We start from the raw sequence: 22,948 nt of genomic DNA, 5'->3' as shown, positions 1-22,948 counted from the left end.
ATTAACAAGTGATTCACATTTGTTTCAATCAAGTATAAATGAGTAGTGCTTACCTCTTTTTTGTTCCATTACTTTTCTGATGGCCTGTTTCCACCGAGATTCACTGTGAAGAAGTTTGGAGCGGCCCAGGGCACTGACTTCATTCCCTATAGCAGGTCGAAGTTCATTCAACAAGAAGTGACATCGCTCTATTACAGGTGCACAAACTTCTTTGTATGATCTTGCCTGATCCTGATGTGCCTGCAAAATATAATGAATTCACCTTCTGACTTTCAAATGATAGTATATAAAACAATAAAGAATTAATATTATCCAAATTTCTTCACAAAAGAAGTTTTTCTAAGGTCTAGCTTTTAATTATTCTTATTAATCAATGATATTTATTTTTAAAAATTACTGTCTTTAGAGCACTGAATTCATAAAATTGACTCAAATTGAAAAAAAACAAAAACAAATTAGGTACATGTCGTTATAGTAGTTTTCAGGTATGAAAAACTGCTTTAACTTTACAATGTACATGATCCTCACAACAGTTGCACTGGCAGATCTGGGTATGTGCAGTTTTTTTAGGAGTAATCAGCAAAACAGACAACATATACCCTGACCTGCAGGCACATTATGCTACAACAGATCAGGATCTTTGTTGTTTGCAGCTTCGCTTGACTTATATACAACTATATATAGTAAGACATCTAATAATCATTCTATCAAGCTTTGTAAAAAAAACATGCAAGTCATGGGCATAGAGAATACATTTACCTTGACTAGCGACCTCTTGGCTTGCATGATAACCCTGAGGATTTCGATGACAGACTTGGGTACAAAAGGTTTGCTGTGCTCTCCTTGACCATGTTCTACCAAACCCATTGCAACATGTCCCAAATCATGGTGCTTTATCAGTACAGCCAGTAGAAGTCTGGAAATATTTTATTTACAGAGTTATTTAAATATGTAGCAAGACATCAGATTTTGTACCAGACTCTATCCAAACAAGCTGGGGGACTTTATGTCAATAGACCAATTAACAATCCTTCTAATTATGTAGCTAATTAAGCTTATGTGGAACAAGGATCATCTGCAAATGTAACAGAGGTTCAAAGGTGATAAAAACAAGTTGCATAATGATAAAACTCCAAACAGCTGTAAAAATAATAAAAAATGTCATTTTTATGGGTAAAAATATACAAATTTTTCATTTTGATGGGACAATGAATGGGAAAGGATGAATAGTCCTTTCTTCTAGACAGCAAAAGTCAAACTGCCATATAAAACTATATTTCATTACAATTTAAGAGGTACAAGGTACAAAATAGTCTTAGAAATATTAAATGCAAAAATGACTGAAGAGAATGTAGGTCATTTGGAACACATACCACAAAGATTCTGCATCAATTATCCACAGTAATATTCAAAGCTATACAAAGCTTAACGAAATATTATATTATACAGAAATAGGAATTATCCAAATGTTATTGTCTGTTTAAGAATTAATCATAACAAATCTTAAACAAGTTGACATACCTGGAGAAATATAAAAATGTATCATTTTCATGGTGCAATGAGATGTAAAAGGATGAAAAGTCCTTTCATCTTAACAGCAAATGGCAAATTGTGATGCTTGCAAAGCATATACATTTGATATGAGTGAGAAATAATACTTGTTGTGCAAGCTTTGCACTGCTAGAACTAAAAACTGACTTGTACAGGTACATGCCCTGAATGACTAAACCAATGAATAAATGGTTAAATGAATGTCAGAATGAATAAGTGAATCTGTAAACAAAGATAATACAGACTAAAATGACCTTACCACTGTTACAAAAAACAAAACAATGCAAAAGTGCAATTATTTTCTACAAGTAATCATTTTTGAAGAAAATTTCATTCAAGAATAAAATGGATACTCTACCTCTAAAAAGTAGAATTTAATTTGAACAAGATCTGAAACTGGAATCAGAATGGGATAATTCCCTGTTAAACAAACATTGCTACATTGCTAGGCAATATATAACTTTCATGCAAGAAATTCCATGGAATTATATGTCTTACCTGCTCCATTACCTAATAGAGATATGTTTATATTTTTATATGACCATGACCTTTCCTTAAGGTCAGAAGGAGAGGTGAATGGATATTTTAGGGCAGAGTCTTTGCTGTAAACATATAAAATGTATAAAACCCTGTCAGCACTTGGGACTTGTGAACATACAGAAAAAATAAACTTTAACAAGGAATTAATTAAAAAAGACCTTAACCTTCCCCACAGGTCAAAAGGGAGGTAAGAGTACACTGATATGAAACAACAGTCGTATTGAGTGAACATAAAAATATGACAGGTATCCCTCCCAGGTGTTGGAACTTTTTATCATACAAATATCTTTCACTGAAAATGTAATGAAGATTTTCAAGAGACCCTGACCTTACCTGAAGGTCAAGGGAGGGTAGGGATAAATGAAAAGGGCAGCGCCTTCTGTTTCAACAGTCCAAGTATGACAATGTAGACAAATCTGACAGAAAGTTTTCATTTTCACATGACCCTGACCTTGTCTGAGAATCAGGAGGAGGGTATTGTAGGAGTTTATAAATCTGAAAGGGCAGTCCAAGTACAATAGATATTCTTTCTTTGGACTTATTATCATACAACTCTAATCAAACAACGTAACTAATGTTGAAAGAGATCTGCTGTTGCCATGATTGATGTCAGAATGACACTCATATCTAGCTAGTCTAAAGCAGTTGACAAAAATGTAATTATGGTGCCAGCAGAAGCTACCACTGTCTCCATCAGAAATTTGATTACTGACTAAATGCAGATTAGAATGAATGTTAAATATAACTCCCTTTTTGTGAATCTGACAAAAGCTGAGCCCCATTTATATGTTACATGAAACAAGTATAAAACTGAGACTGGAAAACTTTAAAAATAGTAAAACATTAATCATACTTCGGCCTACAGACATTGTATCCCTGACACAATATACTGCTCCTGTTTCATTACCTCCTACTGTATGGTATGTACTAGCTTACAAGTTGAGTCAAACTACAATAAAAAGATCCCGATCTGTCACAGCATAATGCGCCTGCAGATTAGGGTCTATATTCTTTGCTCAACTGATTGCTCTTGACAAACTAATACACATACCCAGATCTGCCAGCACATTATGCAGTGGCAGATCCGGGTCTGTGCAGTTTGCAGTTAGATTCGACTTATAAGCGAGTATATAGGGTGTCTATTAAATCTGCAGAGTGAAGACAAAACAAATTTTGAAGACAATCCAAATTTTGCATTATCAGTCTCAAAATGCAACACTTTGAATTCACTAATTTTCATGGGTAACAATTGTCTAGAATTTTGTGGTTCCTGTAAACCAAATTTTTAAAGACTCTACTAACTATAATTAAAAACTACAAGACCACTTTCACAATCCATGAATTTAAGGGCCATGTGAAAATGCCACTATTTTGGCAAACCACGAAACTTTGTATTCATGTAAATAAAAAATAATTTCACAGTATGCTGAGATTTGTTTTTGTAAAATCACCTTCCCACTTCCTCCACTGGGTGCTCTGGTGTAAAATGAAAGGGAAGTATTAGATGGTGATGTCGGCAACAACTGTCCATGATGTTCAGGAAAGTTTTGACAACATTGTCACTGCTCTTGGAATCTGCCAGAGACTGCAGGAATGGTTGAGACACATCTACAATGGAGGCCTGTCTATCAAAAAGGGCCTCCTTATCTTCTGACATGGTCATCTGGACCTCTCGGGTAGGTGTTGCACCTGAAAAAGCAATAGGTATTTTGTGAATTATTGTGTTGTGTTATTTTGGATTTTTAATGAAGCTTTAATAATTTCAGTCATATTGTTACAATGTCTGCAGTTTGGCAGTTTATAGTGATGTCCGGCAATGAGGCATCATGCTGCAGACATGTAACATCATGTCCTAAACGGTCACATTATCATGACACCAGTCCAACCAGTCCTAAATCTAACCGCTTCAAGCAAGGCAGCTGCTAGTACTATTTTTAGAAGTCTTTGGTATGACTTGGCCCCAGTTCAAACTCACAACCTCCCACATCTGAGATGGATGCTCTAACCACTTAGGCCACTGAAGCAGTCTTGTGAATTATTCATTATTATTAAAAACAACAATTTCTTCAGTATCTAGATTAATCTTTTAAACATTTAAATTGTATTCTGTTGGCCAAAAATTGGTATGGTTAGCAACAAAAAAATTCCAAATCTATATCCATGAGATGTTCTGAACATAAGAATCTCAACTAGACCTGTTTCCATTAAACATGTACTACATGCCGCAGACTACAGCAGACAAACAGTCGAAATCCAGTGAAGTCCATGTACATGACACTGATGTATCCATCCATGGAGAGTGGAAAGATGATGTTCAATACTGATAAGAACTTTAACAGTATACAATTCTGCAAATTTAAATGTAAAATCAATTAAATCTGTACCAGAGAGCCAAAACACAGCTTTTTATAACTGAAAGTATAAAAGACAGTAACTACAATAATAAAATACACAGTTCATTATCACAAAAAGTTTACTGCAAATGAAAGAAGGCTGGAATCACAATTTTGCATATACTTAATAAATAAATAGACCTTACAGAATTTCATATCACTTGATCAAAGTTAGGAACAGTAATATCAGACAAATTCTGACATGAGCTAAAGCTATTACCCATGGGTGTGTTACAAAATGCTGTTTGCTATAATTTGTTCAGAAACAAAGGAACTTTTGTGAATACAAAAGGGACAACTCCCAAAAATAATTATGTTGATAAAATAATGTAAAATATTAACAATTGCTTCATGATAATTTGCACAAGGTCAAAATATAAAGCTACAGAAGAATTACACTTAAAGTCCAAACATTACGGCTACCACAAGGGTGATAAACTTAGGTTTGACAAAAGGGCCACCATTCCACCAAATGATATTGTATCATTACAATTAATCTCCTGATGACTGAAGTATCCCAGATCTCATCAATATGAAGCTGATTGTATAAATGAATTGATATTCCATTTAAGGGTGTATAAATGAAGTGATATCCCATTCAAGGATGTATAAATGAATTGATATCCCATTCAAGGATGTATAAATGAATTGATATCCCATTCAAGGGTGTATAAATGAATTGATATCCCATTCAAGGGTGTATAAATGAATTGATATTCCATTTAAGGGTGTATAAATGAATTGATATCCCATTCAAGGATGTATAAATGAATTGATATCCCATTCAAGGATGTATGAATGAATTGATATCCCATTCAAGGGTGTATAAATGAATTGATATTCCATTCAAGAATGTATAAATGAATTGATATCCCATTCAAGGATGTATAAATGAATTGATATCCCATTCAAGGATGTATAAATGAATTGATATCCCATTCAAGGATGTATAAATGAATTGATATCCCATTCAAAGGTGTATAAATGAATTGATATTCCATTCAATGATGTATAAATGAATTGATATTCCATTCAAGGGTGTATAAATGAACTGATATTCCATTCAAGGGTGTATAAATGAATTGATATTCCATTCAAGGATGTATAAATGAATTGATATCCCATTCAAGGGTGTACAAATGAATTGATATTCCATTCAAGGATGTACAAATGAATTGATATTCCATTCAAGGATGTATAAATGAATTGATATCCCATTCAAGGATGTATAAATGAATTGATATCCCATTCAAGGATGTATAAATGAATTGATATCCCATTCAAGGATGTATAAATGAATTGATATTCCATTCAAGGATGTATAAATGAATTGATATTCCATTCAAGGGTGTATAATGAATTAATATTCCATTCAAGGATGTATAAATGAATTGATATCCCATTCAAGGATGTATAAATGAATTGATATTCCATTCAAGAATGTATAAATGAATTGATATCCCATTCAAGGATGTATAAATGAATTGATATTCCATTCAAGGGTAAAGCTTTTCTCCAAAAACCAGTCAAGGGTGAATAAGAAATCAAGACACAAAAAGCTGATAATGGAGCTCGTCTTATACTTCATTAATGTAAAGCATATACCCAATTAACTTTGAAATAATTAAATCCTTGATAAAATTATGCTACAGAAACCTAAGACAATGGACAATTAGACATCACAGTGAATCATTCAATATCTCATCAATAATAAACTGCAGACTAAGTCTAGTCAAAACCTTAAATCCCTGTGCTGCAGTTTGTTCAACACCATATTGAAGTTTAGAAGTCACAAGATGAATGATGCTGCAGATTCGACAGTGCACACACACACACGCACACACATTGGAATATATAAACGTGTGAATGTGCTGCCACCACAGCCATAATTTGTACAACAGGAATGGAGATCTATATCAGTATCTAGAGAAATTCCACCAACACCAGATTTTTCCACCAATGATAAGCAAGTGCTTGGAAACAAAAATTAGTTCTGGTCCATGGTAATATAGATATTACTGTGTATAAACCCTGATTTATTCCATGCAATATAGAGAGTTTATTCCTTCCTCTTGTGGATGATACTGATGCTTGGAATAACAGAACAATTAACATGATTAAAATATGGAATGTAACTTTATTTGAGAACTTATTCATCCCAATAATCAACTGGACAGTAGAACCAAAAAGCAAAACACATAAATGAATTCATCCAATTCAACCTGTTCTACCGTTATGTTCAGTTTAACCACTGACAACTGGAACTGGGAAGCAGATAGTCTATCTTGTTAACCTGTGCTTAGTCTAATGACCACAAGGAATCAGGTTACATCACTAGCGTGATACCCCACTGAATTCAGAAACAAATAGGAACCAATACAACACCATGGTGGTTTTATGCTATTGTATTCTAACTGGAACCATATTTGCTGTCACTAACTGAACATGAATCAAATTCTTTTGTATCCAATAAATAATCTGAGAGTAGTTTAGCAAATTTCCCTTAACACCTACACCACCAAAAATTAATATTTTGGCCTTTATCACTAATGAAAGTCGAATCCCTGCTGCATTAAATTTGTATTAGCAACTTACACAGACAACATTACTGATACTTCATATGGCATCATCTTTTCTTGGCATTTTGATTGAATTGATGAAAACTTTTAATCAAAGTATCATTACTTTTTCCATTCACCTTTTCAATTGTTGGACTATGTCATGAATTTTGCATACAGAATTGAATTCTTTATTCAACAGTCAAGATTGGGATAATATCTGCTGTCAGCATTGAACTGACATATATAAAATTGGAAAACTGCTTGTAAATGGGTTTCTTTCTTTTCGAAGCTGAATTGTTTAGATATGTTATGCAAATTTGGTTTCGGAAGATTGAAGATTGCAAAATGAGATAATTATATCTTTGTTTTAAATTGGCTGTCTCCTACTCCACAGTACATGAAAAGGATGTAACTGGATGATAAGATTGTTTGAAAAGATAAATCTTGGCTATTACAAAGTAAATTTCCAACTGGCCAGTTTTGATCATTTTCCTTGGAAAATTACAAATCAAAATAAAAATAAATTACTAACAATTACCTGGTGTAGTAGTACTAGATGTGGGAGTCCTACTTTCTCCTTTCTCCTCCTCAAATGGGTTGCGAGGCTGCAGTACTTGCAGACCACCACGAAAAACATCGGAATTCAGCCACTTTTCACACTCAATCTCCTCCTGAGACAGTGGTGTGCTGTGTGCCTGTTGTGCTGCATGGAGACCCAGCAGTAATCCCAGGGTTCTCTCAGCATCCATGAGGGATGATGATGCCATACTGGTGTCAGCCATCTGGACTATATCCTTTTCAGGCTATGATAAACAGCACATAATATTTTTAAACACTGTTAACATTACACTAATTAAGTCATGATATATTTTCAAGACAACACATTTAATTTGGCATCATGTCTCATCTGGTGTATGAAACATATAAATGTACTAATAATTTAAATGAGCTATTATCTTTTCCATCAATTATTTAAATCAAGTCATCTTCTAATGTAGAGTGATACATTTTAGAATTTTCAAATCAAACATTTTTATGAATAAATTTATCACAATAGTATGATACATTTTCTTCCTAAACAGAAATTTGATAATTTCACAAATCCTCTACTTACAAGATATACAGATATGTTCGTATAACTGATGCTTAAAGGAAAATTCTGACTTTAGCACTGAAATGTTTCAAAAAATTAATGAAAGATACAATCATACTTCTACAAATTTGAAAGAGGAATACAAATTTTAGCATGAAAATTCAGTTCTCCTTCACTGTATTGTTCATATTTATAACACCATTCAGTCTGGATGTAATACAGAGCTGCCATGGACCTTTTGACCAAAATTAAACCATGGTACTTTAATGGACTTTAGAAATGTATGAAAATAAGTGCTGAAATAGAACAACATGTACATACTGTACATCTGGATGAATCATTAAAATCTTAAACAATATTTTGGACTATATATAAATTGCAATCAATCAGTTTCTGTGAACCTCGTCATGCATGTACTTATCCCAAGGTATATTTCACATTTCAGTACTACAGACAGCCATGGTATTAAAACAAAGAAACAGGTAATGATTTTCCATTGCATCTGACTGGGGCTGGGGCGAATGTTGGCTCGGTTTATATTTCATTGTGACTTTAAATTCTTGGTCTAGTTCACCCACGAAAACTACAAAAATTGGAACCAAACGAATTAAAAGCATTTCACAGTATTCCTAGTCTGATCAAAATCAAGAATATGACTTTCAGAATTATAAAAACAAGCACTGCCAATCAGATGCAAGGTTACCTGATTAATATGCACTAAACTTGCTCATTATCAAAATATGTGCAAGATCATGATGATATAAGCATATACAGTGAAATCCTGGAATAACATGATTCAGCAAATTCGGATTTACCATGATCATGACATTGCTCTCAAAACTGACTATAAATTTCACCACTGTCGTGAAGTAATGCAAAGTTTTGTGGCCAAAGAAAAACAGACAAAAATTATGATATAATAATCTGGCAAGATGTGTTGTACATTTTAAGAAAAAAAAGTGTCGTTTCACTGCATCTTTCTGGATATGAATACTGTGTTAAACATTTTTATTTATGAATGTACATTTCAGTTGTGTCAATAATGATGTACTTTGTAATTTTTACTTACATCCACATACTGCCCTACATAGAAAGCCTGCAGCATCTGTCTGGCTTCATTACTGTGAAGGTTCATCTCAAATGCTGCTGTAGCATCCTTCCCTGTTAAATAAATAATTTATTCATATTAAATCAAATAAACACATTTTTGTTTTAATTCTATGAATGAAACGTTTTGTGATTTTTTTTAACAAATGTAACTTTAAAATTTAAGGGAAAAAGTTTGGATTGAATTTAAATAAAGGTAGACTGAAATAGCATGGAAATCCTCTTATACATCAAATGGATCTTCTATTGTTTTTGTAGCAGAAATTTTTATTTTCGAACAAAAGCAAGTTGGTTTGGTTTATCTATGAATTGTGTCATCACAACTCCATAAACGGCTACATATGGATGAAAAGATAAAGGCTGGAATATTATGTCTGGATGTGGCTCTTGTTGTTCAACCCAGATGCAAACTTGATTACCATAGTAACATGCCTCAATAGCTTGCAAACGTGATCACCATAGTAACATGCCTCAATAGCTTACAAACTTGCTTATAATGTGGAAGCATATGTAGAATCCGTTGTATTTTCTTATGGAAAAGGAAAAAGATAGGATCCTGTTTGTTACAAAAATCTTGATTGAAATTGGTAAATGAATGCTAAAAATATGGTTTGTTCTATAGACGAGAACAGTGGTTGGTGTGGAAATTTTTAACTGACATCATGACATTCGTTAATTTCAATAAGAAAGCATATACTCTAAAATAAGAATATTTTATCAATAAATAATTAATATCCAATGAAATATCGACAAAAGAAAAAGTTGAGAAATGCCTATATGTGGCAAAACTATGAAAACTATGAAAAAAATGCCTATTAAAAAATTTTGTGAAGTAAAGTTTGTTTTTAAATTTATTAATTAAATTTTGCTTGAATGCAATTTTTATAAAGTGATATGCTTTGTTCTACTTAAATGTGAAAGAGTTATTCAATTGTCTTGGTGAAGTCATTGATCACTCCCATGCAAGTGCTCACTCAGTAAGCAAACTGGCTTTATTTGGACAATTGTTGAGCATTTAATGGTTCCTTGGCATGAAGACATAAGCTAATTAACAGTTTAGTTGTCTCAGCTCACTATAATAGATGGGTGCTAACATCTTATGTATGTTCAGTCGAATTTCTTGTCAAAATCACACATTGCAGACAACTTGCAAGTTTTGCCTTAGATCAATCTGTGGGTTGTTCTTCAAAATTTGCAGTGATACTCAGGAAGGTTTTAATAAAATGCACACATCTTTGTCCTTTGTCTTTTCTTTTGGCTAATTTTTATCAATCAAGACACAGTGTTCCATGACTCTGCAACCCCCATATACTATGTTTTTACTAGTACTATAAATACGGGTTAGTCCTCAGTCACTGCCATTTGGTGAATGTTTTTGTCAATACTATAGATATGGGATAGTACTCAGTCACTGTCATATGCTGAATGTTTTTATCAGTACTATGGATATGGGGTAGTACTCATACACTGTCATATGCTGAATGTTTTTCTTAGTACCATGGATATGGAGTAGTATTCAATCACTGCCATGTGCTAAATGTTTGATTACTATAATGGAAATGGAATAGTACTCAGTCAATGCCATGTGCTGAATGTTTGATTACTCTAATGGAAATGGAATAGTACTCAGTCAATGCCATGTGCTGAATGCTTTTATTAGTACCATGGATATGGAGTATTATTCAGTCACGGCCATATGCTAAATGTTTTTATTAGTATAATGGAAATGGATTAGTACTCAGTCGCTGCCATACGCTAAAGGTTTAGATTTTTACCATGGATATGGGTAGTACTCAGTCGCTGCCATATGCTGCTGACAGAAATGTATGGGGATATTGAAAATCACCATCTTTAGGAACTGTCTGGTGGAAACATACTTACAAGCTTGGCTACAGTGGTTTATAAGTATAATTCTAACTGTGAAGCTAGAGTCTGCAAGTGTTTGCTTACAATGATTACAAAGTGTCTTGACCTCAAAAGGCAAGCAACGTTTTGGAGGTCAACTTAATTTACACTACAAGTTTCTTTTCTATCATTAATTTTAACTGACTTTTTCAGAGCTAAATTTAACTGACTTCTTCAGAGCTAAAATCCATAAATATTATAATATACTAGATGATTATTTCTGTAGGACAATGGAGATTTTAATTCTAATGTCTCAACAAAAGTTGCAAATACCCCCTCCCCTTCCCCCAGCTGTTAACCAAATTTATAGTCTTGCTCACTCTCTTGTACCCTCACCTATGCTGCAGTGGATGTTTATAGACCCCATCGTACACAAGTTATCAAGGGAGCTGTTCCCCCTGATGTGCATTCCATCCATAATTTAATGGTTAAATATATTTTGGATGAATACATTGGATTTTGAGCAAGATGCACAACTCACATGGGTTGTACATACCCTCATATTCATTACAAACAAGAACAGGAGGTTAGGATGTTTGCCTATAATACCAATGTGATGTGCAATCATCCGTGTAAGTCTCCAGAAAATTATGAAGTATTTGTTACCATTTTTGGAATTGGACATGGAGGATTATATTAGTCGATCTTGCCCACAGGAGTACTGTCCACTTAAAGGTTTTGGACCTCAATCTGGATGTACATAACTTTCTGATATCAAGCATAATTAACCAACATTTACTTCTGATCTGATAGGAATGAGAAGAATCAAAACAACAAAATAAAGAAAGTCAATCTCAGATGAATAGATATAAGGAACAAACTTGCCAAAAATGTGTAGTACTTTTCATGATGTGTCAATGTATCCAGTTACATCATTATGCAGTAAAGACATCTAGAAATGAAGCTAAAGAGAGGTTGATGTAGATATCTGGAGTATGAAATACATGCCACAGAGACCGAGTTTTGACTGAAGTCTCGAGTACTTCTCATAAAGACTCTATTCACCAGCTTGCATAACTCTCCAGACAACAGTGTCAGAGAAAATGAGCTGAACACAAATACTGATGTAGGGCAATGAAGCATGTAGTACATGTCTGAGTGACCTAATTTTGACATACAGTTGTTTTCATGATCCATTTACATACCATGCTACATGACTCAGATGGAAATAGTGTCCAAGAAGCTCAACAAAAACCAAAGATTAGCACAGGTCATTTGTGGTGACCTATTTTGGACAAAATAATTTATCAATATTATCAATTTACAAGTCAGGACTGCACTGCAATCTGGCTGAAATATCAACAATTTCATTGCTTATTTCAGTAAATTTTTACTCAAATTATTCAATGTATTTTACAAGTAAATTATTTATTTATTTTATAATTCACTTTTAAAATCTACATTTTTCATTTCTATTTAAAAATGTTTTTGACTACGAAAGACTTCTGAATAGAAATAGACTAATTAAATTATCATTAATGATTATGAAAATAACCATCCATCCATGTTGATACAGTCTTTCAAGTAGCCTAGATAAAATAAGCCCCGTTCTGTTCATGACCTCATATTGTTGGACAAACTTTTAGTTTTTGTGAACTTATGCAGAAATTAGAGACACAAAAAAACCCTAATGATTATAATTTACCTGCATATTCCATGAGAAGTTCTCTCCCACATGGTGCCTGGGATTTGAAGTCCTGCACATCATAAACTTTTCCATGAATCACAATCCAGAGGCCACCATCTTTATTGTGGTTTTCGAGATCTGCCTTGCGGATTATCTGGACATCATCCTGTGACTTTTGGATGTATCTCTCCAATGTGTGACCTGCACATGGAAAACAGAATTCAAGCCACTGTTGTTTTGTTTGTCAGCTGATGACTAGACAAACACTTATTTCTTCTATAGTCGATATTATGATCTTGTTTCTAATTTGATTAAAGTCAAATAACATGCACAAAAATTAGGTCAATTGGTCATAAATATAAAGAGATTTTGGACAGAAATCACTAAACCAATAGGGATAAGAGTACCAATATCACCACATGAATTCTGCATTTTTAAGGACATTAACACACACACATTAGCCAATAATTAATGACATTATGCATTGAAATAATAACTGTAACATACACAATCCATTACAGCTAAAACAAAATAAACAGAGTTTATCAATCATAATGAATCAATCTATTTTGCTCATTTTCAGCCTTTACATCCTTTTTTCTATGACAATAAAGTTTAAGAAAAACTGAAATGTTTCTCTCACATAAATAACACGAGAATATTATAGGAATTCTGAAAATTTTAGAGGGACACAAGATGGCCTTGATGCCTCATCCTGATCACCAGGCTGACATAACTAAACAGTTGGTCATTTCACTAAGCAGATCATAAAAGCAAAACCCTAAGTAAACTATCTCTCAATCTTTAAATTATGTTTTTCAAAAATCTATTTTACAATAGTCTCATTAAAAAAATCAAAAGATAAAGTCATAATTTATGTGCTTAACTCTAGCTCACAATCAAACTCATCCAATACCTTAAAGATGTATACCTATTTATCAAATTTATTCAAAATGGATGAGAAATAGTCTCTTGAGAGAACAAGGTCAGCCAATCTCATGCACAACTACCTTAATAACATGGATAGACCTCTCTTGAATCTAAGATATTAATAATACAAGTTTATTTAAAAAGTCTGGGCAAAATCCAATTTAAACAGCTTGTAAAATGCTCAGTCAATTCAGTAAAATGTACTTCATAAATTAGCAAAGATCTTGCTTATAGTCAAATTCATCCAGCATCTTGATTTTTTCTAAAGATTATTTAATAACTTTGATCAAAATCTGATCAGAAATAGAAATACAAGACTGTTAACAAGCTCTGCATTAGATGCAAAACCACCATAATTATGAATCATGCTAGTAACTATATTCATTCGAAATCTTGACTACATAAGCCTATCAATAAAAATTAATCAAAATCCTTTACAAATAAATACAACTTCTAGAGTAACAACAAATTCAGGCAATAAGACAGAACATCACCTCATTAATATGCATGGACCCGCCACCATTATTTCATTTGTTCAAGATTATGATGATATAAACCAACTAAGTTTAATCAAAATCTGGTAAAAAATATATATACTATCTCTAGAGTGGCAACAAACCAAACTCAAGCAATAAGATGCAACAGTGCCTCACTAATATGCATGGACCTTCCCCTACCCCACAATTTAATTTGTTCAAGATCTTGATGATATATTTTCAAAGTTTCATTAAAATTGGATGAAAAATATGGAATTCCAAGCGTTAACAAGCTCAACCAATCAGATGCAAGATCATCTCAATGCTATGCATAGATCATAACAAAAATAAATGGACATCTTGATGACATAAGCCTATTTTCTTAGTAACGAGTTGCTTGATTGGTTCAAGGACAGCCAATCTGATGCATGACCACCTCATCAATATTCATGGATATTTCTCTTTATTCATAACATCTAATATCTTAATCATTTAAGCCTACATTTCAAGTTTAATCAAAATTAGATGAGTATGTAAATAATAGCAATCCCAAAACGACCATATTTCCCAGACATGACCGCCAAACGACCATTTGCTAATTTGATCTACTAGACATTGGACATAAGGTGCCCATAATTACTGAATGCAATTTTGGAGTCAACACTCAGCAACCACAATACACAAGGCAAAGGAAGTGTGAATTAGTAAAATCATACAAGTGAACAAATTTAGTAAAATCATACAAGTGAACAAATGCCCCAGTGTTTGTAGTATACACATTATGTCAGGCAATGTGCATTTAATGATATGTGTAGTTCTTTTTTAAGTTTCTGAATTATGATTATCTTTCTTACTGAAGACTCCTGGCCAGGCTAGGTCCTCCTTATCATCCTTGTCCAGACCTGGTGCCAGTTTATTGTATTTATCCAAAGCATCCAGCAATTCCTCTAGCAATGGAACAGATCGTGAGGACCGGATCACTGCAGGATTCTTTAGTTGTAACAGAACTAGGCATGTCAGCATTTCAGGTAGAAGTACACCTTGAAGAAATGAAATAAAAAATTGACACAGATTAACAGTCTTTAGAAATATTATAACTTGTATTGAAGCAGTTTGTTTTAGACTACTCCTACATCAGTAGACATGGGAACTTTCAACCTTGAGACATGTATTTCATGGTATCCGTTTGCATAATCTAGTTGATGTATGTTTGTATGCGTTAATGAATATTGTAAAGAACTTAGAGCTTCTAAAGATCAGGTGCTATGCTAATTCCATATCAATATTATTATGTTTATATTGCTGGCACACATCATAACTATGGTAAGTCTTCTGCTGATCAAGTAAATAGTGAGAATACATTAATCTAGATGAGGTATGCAAACCCTGTGAAAATAGTTTTGGCAATCTTAAAACATTTGCATTTTATAGTATGCCAAGAATAAGCCACATGTACTGGCTATCTTGACTTGTTTTGGGCAGTAATTGCCCAATTTATTTCATTCATGACTGACCCATTGTATAAGCATTTTAGCTTTTCAGTAATTGAACATCTTAAATAAATTTATGTAATAAACAATCTGAGTACAAGAAATAACAAGTCATGATACCCACATGCCAACCTGTGTAAAAAATTATGAAAGTAATATCGCCAGATAACAATGTACTCAACAACCAATGGGAATTGATGCACATTTACACTAGAGTCTTGGTCTACAAGCTGCTTGATATACAGACCAGAAACAAGCAGCTGATTAATAATGATCACAGATCCGTATCTGCATGAACTCAGTATATAGTTTTTAAAAAAGTCTTTTATTTGTGTTAACTCAACGTACAGAAAATGCATGATCTGTGTGCCATTTAACTTCAACATGTACATGCATGTAGTCATCTTAGTAATGTACATGCACACCAATTTTTGTATGTCAATCACATACTGCAGCACATGAATGGGAATACTCAACAAACTGTAGTAGGGAATTATGGCACTGACAAAGACTCCATCACTGTTATAAAAGTGATACCAATATGTCCCTATCTTAACACAGTTGTTGGGGGTGCGTGGCCTGGGCCTGACGTCCCGCTTGCCAAAGGAAAGTGAAGCGTCTCTCATAGCCTCTCCTTCTCAGGTGTAGTGATCGCCGCAGGACCACTGTCTCGCTCTGCGGGGCAGGAGGTTACTTGCATATGGCCTCTCCTACACTATTGTGTCCACAGCAGCACCTTCACGCGGTGCCCCCTGTTTTTAACAGAGCCTGCTGTGTGGCGCGACCGAGTACCCGGCGGTTTAACTGGGTGGGCAGACTGGGCTCATTAGCCTTGGCAGGCAACCAGTCTAAGAGAAGGGAAACTCTGACCCCAAACCCGGGCAGATGAAGCTCGTTAGCCTTGTCAGGCAGTTCATCTAGGAGAAGGAAACTCTGATTCAAAACCAACCAAGTCCCATCCATTGGATTATGGCTCCACTGCCTTGTGGATATCTTCGGGAGAAGGAAAGGCTATGGGAGTAAACCCAGACAGAAAATCAGGAGTGGAGCCCCTAAGGCGGCTGGGGGTCGACTACGACCTCCTTCCAGCAGCTCCTGCATCCAAACTGGTGCCAAATGTCATGCTCAGCATTCCTTTGGACCCCACCAGCAAGGACGAGAGGGGGATCCTGACGTCTGGGCAGCCCAGGATCTCCATACTCCACGCCCAGGCTTGCGCCCTGGAGAGGACACTCCAGTCTCGCTACTGAGTGAGGAAACAACACGGAAGCTGACAGTTTACGGGTTATAAGTCCCACCCGATTGGCGTAGGGAAGGGGCGCCACGGGTCAGCTTTGACGGTGGGAGGGATCATCGTGTCCCACTGGCCAACTATCGCCCGCCTCAAGCCGGGCAGCCCCCGGTCAATAAGGTGTTGACCCGCCATCGTCTGCCTGCTCCAGTGGGTGTCTGGAGCTCAGTGTGTTGTTCAGCATGACAAGCAGACGGTAATTCCACACCAGACAAAAGAAACAAGAAACCAATAAAGAAGACTCCAGCTCTTCGATTTGCAAGCTGGAATGTGCGCACCATGTGTACAGGCATCTCTGACGACCTCAGAGAAGTGGACGACACCAGAAAGACGGCCATCATCGATAGAGAACTCACCAGACTAAATATCAGCATAGCTGCCCTCCAGGAAACCAGGCTCGCCTCTAGTGGCTCCCTCAGAGAGGAAAACTACACCTTCTTCTGGAAGGGTCGAGAACCTGAGGAGCCCCGTCAGCACGGAGTGGGGTTTGCCATCAAAAACAATCTCCTGGCCTCGGTTGAACCTCCCACAGGGGGCACTGAGCGTCTCTTGTCCATCCGCCTCACCACTACTTCAGGTCCTGTCAACATCATCAGTGACTACGCCCCAACCCTCACGTCATCAGAAGACGTGAAGGATCAGTTCTATGGGCAACTGGACGAACAGATCAAAGGATGCCCCAAAAATGAACCACTATTACTCCTCGGCGACTTTAATGCCAGAGTAGGTGCGGACCAGGAGTCCTGGCCTACCTGCCTCGGATATCATGGCACTGGAAAGACCAACGAAAACGGCCAGAGACTGCTGGAGCTATGCACCTACCATGGCCTGTGCATCACAAACACCTTCTTCAAGTGTAAGCCACAACACAAAGTGTCATGGAAACACCCCAGATCTCATCACTGGCACCAACTCGACTTGGTCATCACCAGGCGCTCTGCCCTTAACAGCGTCCTCTCCACCAGAACCTACCACAGTGCAGACTGTGACTCCGACCATGCCCTTGTGAGTAGCAGAGTGCGACTACAGCCACACGCGCTACACCGCTCAAAACCAAAAGGACGTCCTCGCATAAACACTGCACAGATGTCAGTCCCTGCCAAGGTGGAGGAGTATGTGTCTGCCCTGAACAAGGCTCTCCAGGACCTGCCTGAGTATGACGCTACAGCCAAGTGGAACGCCATGAAGGGTGCCATCTACAGTACAGCTATGTCAACGTTTGGCAAGAAGGAACGACCCAGCCAGGACTGGTTCAATGCACACCTATCAAGGATGGAACCACAAATCGAGGAGAAACGAAAAGCCTTCATAGCTTACAAAAAATGCCCTAATGAACGGACGCTTGCTGCTCTCAGAAGTGCCCGAAGTAACACCCAACGCATTGCTAGACAGTGTGCGAACGAGTACTGACAACAACTGTGTGAAGGAATCCAACGCAGTGCCAAGTCCGGACACATCCAAGGCATGTACAGTGGCATCAAGAAGGCTCTAGGCCCTACAGTGAAAGGGGTCGCTCCCCTGAAATCCCTGACGGGAGAGAAGATCACAGACCGTGGGCAACAGATGGCCAGATGGGTGGAGCACTACTCAGAACTATACTCCCGAGAAACGTCAGTCACTGATGCAGCCCTCAGCAGCATAAAGAATCTGCCCACCATGGAAGAGCTCGACAAAGTGCCAACCTTAGAGGAGCTCAGCAAAGCAATCGACTGCCTTCCAAACGACAAAGCACCAGGTAGTGACAGCATCCCGCCCGAAGCTATCAAACGTGGAAAACCAGCATTGATTAAACCACTGCACGACCTACTTTGCCGCTGCTGGGAGGAAGGAGTAGTCCCCCAAGACATGCGTGATGCCACAATTGTGACCCTTTACAAAAACAAGGGCGACCGCAGTGACTGTAATAATTACAGAGGGATCTCGCTCTTGAGTATTGTTGGTAAAGTGTATGCCCGCATCATACTCAACAGGCTACAGTTGCTGGCAGACCGTGTGTACCCGGAATCACAGTGCGGCTTCAGAGCAGGCAGGTCGACGACAGACATGATCTTCTCCCTATGACAACTCCAAGAGAAGAGCAGAGAGCAAGGTCAACCACTCTACATGATGTTCATCGACCTCACCAAGGCCTTTGACTTGGTCAGCAGGAAGGGCCTTTTTGAACTTCTGAGTAAGATCGGTTGCCCCCCAAAACTCCTCAGCATGATAATCTCTTTCCATGCAGATATGAAGGGAACAGTCCTGTATGATGGATCATCCTCAACTTCCTTCCCAATTAACAGTGGTGTGAAGCAGGGCTGTGTGCTGGCACCAACACTTTTTGGGATATTCTTCTCCCTGCTCCTGTCCTACGCCTTCGACACGTCCACGGATGGCATATATCTACACACCAGGTCTGATGGGAGGCTGTTCAACCTGGCACGACTGCGCTCAAAGACCAAAGTGAGAGCTGTGCTCATCAGGGAGATGCTTTTTGCAGATGACGCAGCTCTTGTGGCCCACACCGAGGAAGCCCTCCAGAGACTGGGAGACCGTTTTGCTGTTGCCTGCACGCAGTTTGGTCTCACAATCAGCTTGGAAAAAACAAATGTCAGCGTGCAAGATACCACCATTGCCCCTTCAATCAAAATCAGCGGTGTCACCCTGGAAGCAGTCAACAACTTTACCTACCTAGGGTCAACCATCAGCAACACTCTCTCGATTGATATGGAGCTGGACAGAAGGCTTGGAAAGGCAAACACCATCATGGCTCGATTAACAAAGAGGGTTTGGGAAAACAACGCGCTGACAGAGCACACCAAGGTCCGAGTCTACCAGGCCTGCGTTCTCAGCACCCTTCTATATGGAAGTGAGACGTGGAGTACCTACATGAGGCAAGAACGCCGGCTCAACTCCTTCCATATACGGTGCCTAAAACACATCCTGAAAATCAGCTGGCAAGACCGTGTTCCACACAGCAAGATCCTGCAGCGTGCAAGTACCCCCAGCATGTACTCCCTGCTAATTAAACGCCGCCTTCGATGGCTGGGTCATGTCCGACGCATGGAGGATGGAAGGCTGCCAAAGGACATCTTATATGGACAGCTGGCCACTGGCATGAGAAGAGTCGGACGCCCCTCACTCCGTTTCAAAGATGTGTGCAAGAGGGACATGAAGGCATGCAACATTTCACCCGATGGTTGGGAAGAGCTGGCTGAGGACCGAGGCACCTGGAGACTGATGGTAAACAATGGCATATCAGTCGCTGATGCGAGGAGAGGCCAGTTGGCGGCAGAGAAACGTAAGAGAAAGAAGAACGCAACAACAACCACAGTAACGCAGACTTTCCAGTATATCTGCACCAACTGCAGTAGGGACTGTCACTCACGTATAGGCCTGCACAGCCACAGCAGACGTTGCCAACAGAGACAGACAACACCCCAAGGGCGCTATTCGCATGGTCTTTCGAGACCGAGTCGCCAATGATGATAACACAGTTGAGACACACAAAAATGCATTTTGTGGTCACATAATACAGAAGAAAAAAATAACCAAGCTGTCAGCTTTCACCTGTGATTAAAATAGTTTCCTTACCTGTAATGTCATTGGCAATGATTTTGGAGACATGAGAGAAGTGCTTGCTGCTGATGCTGGCCAGACTGGCTGATACAGGCAAGATGTCCATCACATGGTTACAAGTCAGGGAAATGTACTTCCTCAACAGTGAACCTGCACCCTGCACCTCAATGTCTGTAATAAAGAAAGAACTGTGCAAATAAACTGCAGTACTTGTAGTATGCTCCACCTTTCAACAGGTGAGCATTTAAGAATCAATTAAATGTACAAAATGACTTTGAATGCGCAAACATATCAAATAAGAAAGGTTTCAAACAAGTACACATTAAACAAAAAGTATGCCCACTAAAATTCTGCTGGGTTCTCCCTAACCCAATAATGTGCTGCGGTCTGCACTGCTTGCTTCATTTCCTGCATTTTGTATTATTTCAAAAATATTTAAATCTTGTAAGCTACATTCAAGAAGACCACTTCCTTCTGAGGAATTAATTTTGTTAAGGTTATTCTATGACTTGCACCTTAAACAATATATGAGTAGAACCCTGTTCTTATATTTGAAACAAGAGAGCATCACATACTTCACATGGGAATGTTATGTCATACTTCATTTTTACTTAAACTGCATAAATATTGTTCCTTCTTATAGAAGGGTAAGAAGATATCAATGCAAGATTCGTGTTTTTCTTAAGGTTCTCTGCTTTATGCCACCTCAATCCTGTACCAGCATCTGACTTGTTATGAATACAGCCAAACCTTTCTTCAAAGATCTCCTCTGGAACAAGGCAAAATCAGTCTCTAAAGACATTGGATTCCTTAATCATACATTTTAATATGAGTGGAAGAGATTGCAAGAAAGTGGCCACTTTAGACAAAACACTATTTAATGGCGATCACTTCTAAAGGAAGCTTAACTGTACTGATAGGAATCTGAGAGAACTTCTTGTAACTTGTAATGTATATCTGACTTAATTCATGTTTTTTTTTTAATTTAATTGTTTGTCAGTTTAAATTTTTTATTCTATTATAATGTAAATTTTTTCACCAGAGATGATACTTTTTCAGAAAATTGTTTGACCTTGACTTTTAGTTTATAAACACCAGGTGTTGATCTAAATTATGACCTTGATTCGAAATTGTTGTTGTTGCTGTTGCTGTAGGGTTTAACACCATTTTTCAGCACACGATAGGCTATACATGGTGGCCAGTATTAATGGTGGAGGAAGAACCTGGGAAATCCCCGGAAAGAACCACCGACCCTTGAGAAGCTACTGGCAAGCTTTCTCAAACACCTGCACTGGCCGAATCCGAGACTTGAACCTACACAGACAGAGGTGAGATGGCAGTGATCCATAACAGAGAGCGCTTTAGACCACTCGGCCACTTGAGGCCCCCTTCAAAATTAGCAAACAGAGTATTATTTTATTTTAAAATGATTGGTTGTTTCCAAGGACATGATGGGATTACATTTAAGATGTAAACAACTTTTTTTTATTTTTCAGAGAAAATTATTGGTCTAATCAAGGCCATATTCTATGTACGTGATATAAACATGATCATGTGATCCCCCCTTCTGATTTTGCAACTTGGGGGAATTTTGAAACTGCGTCTTATGATACAATATAACCTTTGTTTTGAGAGAGATTTCTCAGTTTTCAGGCTTTTACACTTGGTATCAAGTTGTTTTCTTTGTTGTTGCCAGATTCTGAGCTAATTATATTCAGATCATCTGGATTTCAAAAGGATTAATTCTTTATTCTCTGGAAATATTTGAAGAGTGCTTACACAGATTTTGGAAAGACACTGTTTACAAATTTAATTTGGATTTCCAATACTGGAGTGTTATTATTTGTATTTCTACAAGGAACTGTAAATAAGCACAGTACTCACTACAGCATATATAATCGTCATCCATCTTGGATTTTACATCAGGATTTGAATTTGAAATTATTAGAACATTTATTACTAGGACTTTTGTAATTTAATTCGTGAATTATTCTTAGATTATTTTTGGATTTGATTCTTGAAACTGTAAGTTCTTCTCCTTTTTTGCATTTTTACAGAATTTTCCAGGAAAATAAATTATTTGTTAAATTTTAAAAAGCTTGTTGTTTTCACTCTTTCTGTGTTACTGTTTATTTGAGCCTAGCCACGTAACAAACTGGCCTAAAGTTTAAACTAAATCATTACCAAGTTCTGCTGATGAAGCAATGAAAGTATCCTCCTTAGGGAGAAGTCTTGAGATTAGCAGCCTCTGGAACTGCAGCAGCAGATCTAGAGATGGGGATGAGGTGTCTTTGTCCCCTAGACTGTCATCCAGCTTCAGAAAGCCATCTCGAGATAGCTCCAATAACCGAGACTGGGAATGGGAATAGGAATTTCTGCAATGAGAAAAGAAAAACATTCTTCACATGAAGACTGTGCGTAATTTA

At 37.1% G+C, this 22,948-nt stretch overlaps 1 protein-coding gene across 9 annotated transcripts in view; it reads right to left on the bottom strand.

Moving 5' to 3' along the window:
• The window catches only part of LOC149798376 (E3 ubiquitin-protein ligase HERC2-like), a 246,570-nt gene that overhangs the window by 126,817 nt on the left and 96,805 nt on the right, over positions 1–22,948 (bottom strand). For all 9 annotated transcript variants that reach the window (XM_089963537.1, XM_089963538.1, XM_089963543.1 and 6 more), the window contains 9 exons: positions 22,707–22,897; positions 20,538–20,693; positions 15,038–15,223; positions 12,796–12,978; positions 9,208–9,299; positions 7,584–7,848; positions 3,543–3,780; positions 760–916; positions 54–240 (listed from right to left, as the gene is read on the bottom strand). In XM_089963537.1, the coding sequence (XP_089819663.1) occupies positions 54–240; positions 760–916; positions 3,543–3,780; positions 7,584–7,848; positions 9,208–9,299; positions 12,796–12,978; positions 15,038–15,223; positions 20,538–20,693; positions 22,707–22,897 (1,655 nt within the window). The remainder of the gene's footprint in view (positions 1–53; positions 241–759; positions 917–3,542; positions 3,781–7,583; positions 7,849–9,207; positions 9,300–12,795; positions 12,979–15,037; positions 15,224–20,537; positions 20,694–22,706; positions 22,898–22,948) is intronic.

This window comes from Sinohyriopsis cumingii, chromosome 6, assembly GCF_028554795.1.
Source record: "Sinohyriopsis cumingii isolate HCF-2022 chromosome 6, ASM2855479v2, whole genome shotgun sequence".
Classification (NCBI taxonomy): domain Eukaryota; kingdom Metazoa; phylum Mollusca; class Bivalvia; order Unionida; family Unionidae; genus Sinohyriopsis; species Sinohyriopsis cumingii.
Note: the sequence above shows the minus strand (reverse complement) of the source record. Positions and strands in the feature narration are given on the sequence as shown.